At 34.9% G+C, this 8,456-nt stretch overlaps 1 protein-coding gene across 4 annotated transcripts; it reads right to left on the minus strand.

Moving 5' to 3' along the window:
• Positions 1 to 1,799: 1,799 nt before the first annotated feature.
• Positions 1,800 to 7,677, minus strand: LOC113233269. Of its 4 annotated transcripts, none has more exons than XM_026468327.1 (2): positions 7,288 to 7,677; positions 1,800 to 2,112 (listed from the first exon to the last, which is right to left on the minus strand). In XM_026468327.1, exons 1-2 carry the CDS (start codon positions 7,614 to 7,616, stop codon positions 2,097 to 2,099), a joined length of 345 nt encoding a protein of 114 aa, XP_026324112.1. In that variant the 5' UTR covers positions 7,617 to 7,677; the 3' UTR covers positions 1,800 to 2,096. The 4 variants fall into 4 exon arrangements, with proteins under 4 accessions (XP_026324112.1, XP_026324110.1, XP_026324111.1 ...); XM_026468325.1 differs by having other exon boundaries at positions 1,800 to 2,136; XM_026468326.1 differs by having other exon boundaries at positions 1,810 to 2,118.
• Positions 7,678 to 8,456: the final 779 nt, after the last annotated feature.

The following is an 8,456-nucleotide window of genomic DNA, read 5'->3' on the forward strand; positions in this document are numbered from 1 at the left end:
TTATTACCGTTAAGCACACATAAACAAGAACGCAACTCGAAAAAAACTTAAAATTATTTATAAAATATGACTGAATGTTTAACCAGTACCAATTAAACGAAGGCTTAGATGTATGCTTAAAGCTAGAAATCATAAAATGTACTAATAATATATGCGAACAACTAATAATCAATAAGAATATGGATTTTGCCTCTCTTGAAAAGTGTCGATTTTGAGTTATTCTTTTTTTCACTGGAGGCACTGATATAGAGGGAGAAGAAGAAAGTATTTTGAACGGGATGTCATTACGGAGGTAAATAGCAACAACTCCGCACACGCACTCGTGCGATCATTCTGGAGTAGGTAACACAAAACCAGGAAGATCAAAAGAAGTAGAAGCAAGGTTTCGTTTAAGCCAGGATTCTGAAATGAGAATAGCATGAATATTAGAAGAAGAGAAAATGTCAAGCAGGTCGTTATTAGTGGCTAGGGATGCTTTGAGCTTTAATATGGTAAACGTTCAGATGGTTCGTGAAATTTTGAAATTCGCGCGTTAATGTGTCGCCTAGGGTATCAGCATTAAGAAATTCAGATTCTGCGTTATCAAGAGAAAGAAAAGACGAAGACGAGTTGCAAGCCAAGTGAAAAGAGCCATCATCTGACATTATGTATTGGGTAGGTACGTATATAATAATAAACAAATATCAATATACAAGGACAAAAATTTAGAAGAATTTGGTTCTGTGTAGCCCACCAGTTTTTACAATTTTTCGGGAATTTTCCACTATTTCAAATTTTTCGGAATAACCAACACTTTTCGCTATTGTTAATATTTTTTTAAAGCTTATTAATGTTGCCTTGCACATAACTGGGCAAAGTCAGTCAGATAATCATTTATTCCATAGGTAAAATTTTTACACTTGGAAACAATTTGAAATTTGTAAATATGAATTAACAACTTAAAATCAAACTACTGAATAGCATCTGATTGGTACCTATCATGGATAGGGTCAAGAGCACATCAAGCTTAAGACTTAAGTCCAACTCTGTGCCGCTTTCGTTAACAAAGGTCCAAAGTACAATGTCAAGCTTGATGTGCTCTTGACTGTACATAGCGCACGTGCGCGCATGCAACCAAATACTGTTGTAACTCAAAATTGTGGAATTGAGAAAAATGATTTAAAAATTAAAAAAAATCTGGATCTTATTAGGAATAAAGTGGCTATTTTTATTTGAACACGATATTTAGTTATCCATTTATAAACGAGAATATACATTTATTGGTTTAATTACACAATTTGAGTTACGACGGTATTTGGTTGCATGTGCGATGGATAATGTACAAAATAAGAAATTGTACAACAACACACGTACCGTACATAATTATCGCCATGCAATATTTGAATTTAGTAAAACTGATTATAAGTATTACTTAGTATTATTAAGAGGTAACATGCGCAGTACATTTTAATAAATTTCAATAAATTGCCGGAGTGTTTTAATGTTATCCGTCTTAACGGCTAAGCAATCTAGGAATTCCTATTACTTTGTTAGATATCGGCTGTATAACAATATGATTAGGCTGACAATATAATTATTAGGATTTTGCCCTAAAAATCTTCTGGCACCCCACATATTGTTAGCCACCCTGCTGAGTTTCTTTAAGTATAGTTTTTATCCCTCTAGTGTGATGATGAACTTTTACGACTTGTTCGTCTCGTCAGTTGAAATTATAAAAAATGTACATACAAGTTTGTATTTTGGACAACATAAAAATAATAGACGTACTGCCAATCTTATCATTTATTACAGGTATACTTCAGGCCTATAGTGAAATAATTAAAAAATGCCACTAGCTTACATTATAATTTTATATTAATAGTGGAGAGATGATATGTGTTCTAAGCTAAAAAAAGGAACGTTTACAATATTTATTACAAAACGTTCCGATAAAGCAATATGAAATTCGTCTGCTACATTGCTGGTGTACCCTTGGTAACTTTATTTAGTAGGAAGCACTTTTTTGTAATGGTGGTGATGAGGAGATATTTATCTTCGCGTTGGGTATACACCGTTGCCTCTTCCAAACGCCGATACATATTTAGCCCATACATATCTTAACCTTCGTTATCTCTGCACCTGACAACGATGAGATTTCTTCCAATGTAATTAATTATATCAGGAGATATGAAAATAAATATAAAAAATTAAAACAAAGGAGCTAATCATTAAACTGCCTCCATGGCCGAACGGTTACCATGCCGGACTGCCACGCAGAGGTCCCAGAACCCCGATTCAGAACTCTTCGATATTTTAACCGAATCGTTCGATTGGATTTCGTTCTCGTCGCTATTCAGAACATTCGGGTTAATCGTTCGATTCGGATTCGGATTCGGATAAGGGGGGCTACTCTGGATCTCCGTCCCACATCCGTCCGAAACAATTACTGTCAAATAAATAATATTCAACAAAATTAAAAGACAAATATCAAGTATGAAGCTTCATTCGCATCACGCGTCTTTTCATTTGGTATAAAGTATTGCTTATTTGGCAGTAATTGTTTCGGACGGGTGTCGGACAGAGATCGAGAGTAGACCCCCAGATATCGTTATCCAACAGCGTTTACGGAGTTAGTCAGTGCAATAGATAATAAGAAAAATGAAAACTCTTTTAAATAAAGTCTGGATTTTGTTCAATTTTATTAATTTATTTTAATGAACAATAAGAGATTTCCATATTACATTCTTGCTTTGTAAAGAATAGGAAGTTCGGTAACTTTCATTCGATAACAATGTTCTGAATAACATTTGTAGCCTTCGCCGATCGAGAAGTTCATTTGTACCATTGATGGTACAAATCAATGGTACTATAGACACTAAGGCAGAAGTTCCAGTAATCGTACGGGTGTGATGTTATTTGGGTTCGGTTTCGAATGCGACAGTTTGACGCTCGATTCGGCGGTTCCGAATAAAAATCAACAGAAATCGTACGATATCAAATCGAATCGGTCGACAACAGAGTTATCGTAAGGTTTTGAATCCACCCCCAGGTTCGATTCCCGGGCCGAGAGAAATATTTGTATGGCCTACATTTATCTCTCATGAGTATGGGTGTAATTTGTGGTTTATCTCTCATGAGTATGGGTGTAATTTGTGGTTGTCTATGTGTGTGTCCATGGCAGCCGCGACACAGGGTTTCCCTAGTGCGGGGCTATGTTGAGTGTGTGCGTTATTATTAATCATTATCCAATTATTAAGTATATAATTTGTACGTTACGATACGTAGACGTACGATCGATTAGTGAAACCTAGGGTACAGTATCAAGAGTATGTCAAGCTTGACACTGATTTAAATTCAATTCTACTGCGTTTACGATAAAAACGGTCCAAAATGTCAAGTACAGTCAAGTACAAGATCAAGAGCACTTCAAGCTTAACACTTACGATTTAAATCCAACTGTATGCCGCTTACGATTAGAACGGTCTAAAGTACAAAGTGCCAAGCTTGATATGTTCTTGACTGTACCAGTGGGGCTAGCACGACAGGGCGAGAAACGACATAGAAGCGCGAGATATTGGTATGTCGCGATCCGGTAGCACGACGGTGCTTGTCGAGTCGCATTTATTTGTCATTGCAACATTTGTCTGTCGATTGACAGATGCGTGCGACACGCTCTCGCAGTGCGTAGCACGATTGTTTATTTCGAGCCAAATATCTCGCATTTAAACGTCAAAGTGCGAGATATTTGTCTTTGAGGCTTAGGGTGCGCGACAGAGGAATAAAAGTTAATGTTTTTGTTTTTATCAATATATTACTAGAAAAAAATATCATTTCTACTTAACATATAGGTACTCTAATTATTCTTTTCTCTTATTCTTACTCTATTTATAATAATATTTTTATCTACTGATATTTATTTATTAGATTTTATATTATTTATGTTATATTTTTTTAATCCTATCGCTCTTTCTTTCTTCAGTGATTATAATTTTTGTAAGTATATATATTTTGGAGTGGAGTGGATTAGGCGAAGGTTTGTCAAGAACATAGCAGGTGGAGGTCCATAGTCTCTGTCTACTCCGATGGAAAGTAAGCGTAATGATATAGATAGATAGATAGATAAACACTTTATTGCTCACACACAAGGACAAGAATAGTAACATAAACAACTTAAAGCTAATGTGGGCAAAGGCGGTCTTATCACTAAAAGCGATCTCTTCCAGATAACCTTTGAGTTAGAGGAAAGCTAATCGGAGCGGGAGACGTAGTGTGCCAATTTCACAAATTAAAAAAAAATACAAAATAAATGAAATAAAAACACATAGTAATTTATAAAATATTTAATAAACAGCTATATATTATACCTATGTATATATAAATATACCTAAATAAACTTATACTTACTAATAAATATTCACACGTTGCAGACTAGGACCGTGTTAGAAGATATTTACGCAATCCGGTTTTGTAAATAAAAATAGGTAGCGACTTAGAATGTCAGATTTCAAATGGGAGATCGTTCCACAATTTTGCAGCCTTAATCGTAAAAGAATTATGTATGTATGTATATGTATTTTTTATTTATTTGAGTATTTTATTTTTATTAGTGCAAGAACAATATTTGTATTAAATTCGTATTCAATAGCAGTTTTTGCGCCCTCAACTAATTATTGCCTTTAATTTTATCCTGTAACTCGGAAGTTGTCTGGAAGAATCTTAAAATAAAGCCGCTTGTTGTTGTACCCGTCTTTTGGTTTTTTAAATGTATTTTGTTCTTGTGTGCAATAAAAAATATTTGTATAGTGTTTTATAAAAATAACTTTATAAAAAATATAATGTAGAATACAGTTAGAATATAATACTATGACTTGTGTCAGGCTTAAATGAGTATTTCTATAGAAAATACGTAAATATAATTTTACAAGTGGTTAAATGATAGTACAACTTTGATAAATCAATTTATTTTCATACAGGTAACTAACAATTAAAGGTTTTGAGATAAATAATCACTAATTAAAGTAATCAGTGTTATTACCTAAGTAAAGAGGCTTAATCCACAGTGAAAAAATGGTTATGACCATACAAGTAGTATTTTTTTTTATCTCAGGATCAGGTATCGTCTTCTAACTCAGAGTCTAGTAGACTTCCAAGCTGTACCTCCATCACATTTATTTCTGCTATGTCTGACAATAACGACTTAAGTGATAAGCAAACTCTGCCAAGCCACGTCTAAAAAATAAAGAATACTTATTAAAAACAGTACAATAACCTGTTGTATGTATTTATGTATGTGAATAACATGTATACATTCACCAACAACATGTATACCAACCGCTCCGATGCATTTTCACATATACCTTATAATGAGTAACATAAGATATGTGTATACACATTTTTGAGCGAGGTTAGGTAAGTTGGTAGGTTGTATACATGTTAGTGCCCTTGACTGTGCCTATGACAGCCAACAAGTTGAAATTTTGTATAAACTCTATATTAGTAATAAGGGAAACGGGTACTTCCTATTTGTTCCATGAATCTGTAACGTCACAGAACTGACGAAATCTTTTATCCCCCAGCTGTTTCATGACTGAAGTAATGAAACAAATAATTTGTCTTGTCTTTTCAATACAATTTTTAAGAAATACTACTAACGTGCTTCTACTTCACCACGCTTTTGTCCGACCCTGCTTTCTTTAGCAATTGCTGCAAGCGGAGACGTTCGACTTCCATCTTCTGGCACGACATGTAGTCCATCAGGTTTTATTAAATTTATTAGCTTCGTACTCTGAAATTATATAAAGTTTGACTACATTAGTTACATAGTAAATAACACTAAGCTAAACTAGGTGCATACCATTGTATTCTACGGTAAACGCAAGTAATGTATACATGCTATCACAAGCATAATGCAAATACATTCAATTGCAGTAACATTTACTTTTACAATTTTATTATGTATTTTGTAAACGATTTTCTGTTTCGTTGAAACAAGTTAGTATATCTAAAACAATTTGTTCGAAAATAATGTACGAGTGCAATTCAACAAATGACAGTACTATAACTACCGAAAGTCGTAAGAAAAGCAAAATTAATTCAATAAAAACTTACATTTTTCCTAATTAGCGCCATGTTGATTCAAAATCACTTAGGGTCGTATTCCAGAACTCTACTCAATCCTCAAGTCAGGACTTGAGTATGATTTAAAGACTAAACTAGAAATCATACTCAAGTCCTTGCCATTAGGGCCGTATTTCCAGTGCTTGAAATTATACTCAAGTTCTGACTTGAGCATTGAGTAGAGCTCTGGAATACGACCCTTAGAATTTCGACAGATGTGACGTCAATGTGTTTTCTAATTCACTCAATGAAGGAATGAAACGGTGTATCTCTATCACCGATTCGGTGTTGTCACATAAGAATATAACGCAAGTTGAATATTTTTTATGTAAATGGTAACACATACTATGTCGCCCGCAACTGAAGCTACTCGCGGAGCCTACGTTTGTCGGCATGTCATGTCGTGCTACGTAAAACGGTAAAAATTGACAACTGCGAGAGAGTTTTGTCGTCTCGCTAGTGGCGTCGCGCTTTTACAGCGTGCTAGCCCTATTGGAGATATAAATATTCTACGCCCATCAGGATCTATGAGTGAGACGGAGACATATGTATCTTTGATGTCGTAGTAAAAATAAAGTGCGATTAAATTGGTTTATTTTAATAATATAATTAGAGTGAGGCCGCGAACCTCCACTGGCATCCAGGGGTCTGTAGACCGCAGGTTACGAAACGATGTGCTATTGTCGGTAAATAAAGGCGCAACAGGATGCATCATATGCCGTGTTGCAGTTATTGCGGTTTATCAACAACTTTTCCTACTTTTCAAGTTCAGGTAAATCAGTGTTTCGTGGTTTCTCTTTATAAACGGAAGTAATTTCCTGTTATTTCAACAGTGGGCTCTTAACGATGCATGGGGTAAGGTTGTAAGTTTTACAAGAGTATTCAAATCTTCTGATTTTCTGGGTAAAATAAAATAAAAAACAAATATATAGAAAAGATAACAAACCGCAGAGCATAGTTCTTACCTATCTGTACTTACCTATTTAACACGTTTCTACCTACAATCACCATTAATGTAGATAACTTACTTTACTAAAGATGTCATTATCATCTTATTACCGAAAACTGGCAATTACTTATAGCAATACACATTGACAATCGTACAAGACCTAGTGGTGTTTGATGTCGTTAGTAGGCGTATATATACGTGAATAATTGCATACAGGTTGTAATTATAAATCGTAAGCTAACCCGCGACTACTACCCGTCCGTCGTCGTTCTCGTTCTGGTGGTCTAACTTCCTCTAAAGCAGGGCTAGGTCTAAAGCATCCTTGTGTGAATCCGTACCATAGAGCTAATACCATGATAGCTAAGAGGCCCAGGACCATCACCACTTGGACGTTGGAGTCACGAAAGTCGACACAGACATCTTTTTTGAAAAACCCCACATTTGATCCGGATGAGGTAGTTTTTCTCTGCCTTTCGGGCCTTTCGGGTCTTTCTGGCTTTTCGGGCCTTTCGGGCCTTTCGGGTTTTGTTTTCTGACTTTTTTGACCTCTAATTTCGCCATTTCTGGCCATAGTCTTATGGCCAGAGCCCCGGTCGCGTTCGAACGGGTTGTCTGCGTCGGTATTATTAACGTGGCGTTCTCTTGTCATTTTTTAAAAGTACTTGCCTGCTTTCGAATTTGGGTACACTTATTTATATTGTATTTTCAAACATTATTCTATAGTTTTTGTGGCAAACGGATCATTTGCCATTAAATAAATCCATGATTATTGCATACGTAGTCTAACTTGTAGTTTTGTATTAGTTTGATACATATGTCAAAAGCGCATAAGAATAAACAACAAATGACAATGGCAATAAAAAGCAGAGATATTATTTTTGTTTATCTTCTTTCGAATCGTAGACTTTTAGTTCACAACGAGACACAGTGGGCCCATATTGATAATTCTTGGACATAGGAATAACTTGTGGAGTATTGAGCTAACAACTTTTATTCTTGTATACTTTCTTGAAAAGTTGATAGTTTCGGTATATACCTATATTTTATTTTTTATCTCAAAATATACGAAAATGTGATGTGCGTGAGTTACTTACAGTATAGTTCCAATAATTTTCTAAGTAGAAAAAAATATCCTTCGGCATGTACTAGCGGCTTTGTAAATAAAGGTGCGGCAAAATTGATAACTTTTTTAACAAATAATAATCTCAGTACAGAGTACTAAAAAAACCGACCTCAAAAGTACGTGGGAATTACGTCTATTTGCTAAGTTTTATTGAAATATCCCCTAGTTCGCCACTATACAGGACTTGAACTTGAGATAATAATAATCGGTTCTCACTACTCAAAGTGTATCGAGAGAAAAACGCCTTGAATTAGAGAAATAGCAAAATCAACCATTAAAATAATTGCT

Source organism: Hyposmocoma kahamanoa, unplaced genomic scaffold (genome assembly GCF_003589595.1).
Source record: "Hyposmocoma kahamanoa isolate Upper Pololo Valley unplaced genomic scaffold, ASM358959v1 78, whole genome shotgun sequence".
NCBI classification, from domain to species: Eukaryota; Metazoa; Arthropoda; class Insecta; order Lepidoptera; family Cosmopterigidae; genus Hyposmocoma; species Hyposmocoma kahamanoa.

Coding starts and splice junctions, on each gene's coding strand:
- LOC113233269 (XM_026468324.1), bottom strand. CDS start 7,616: ATGGCCAGAAATGGCGAAATTAGAGGTCAAAAAAGTCAGAAAACAAAA. Junction 6,996..7,287: donor CGGACGGGTAGTAGTCGCGG/GTTAGCTTACGA, acceptor TATTTTACCCAG/AAAATCAGAAGATTTGAATA.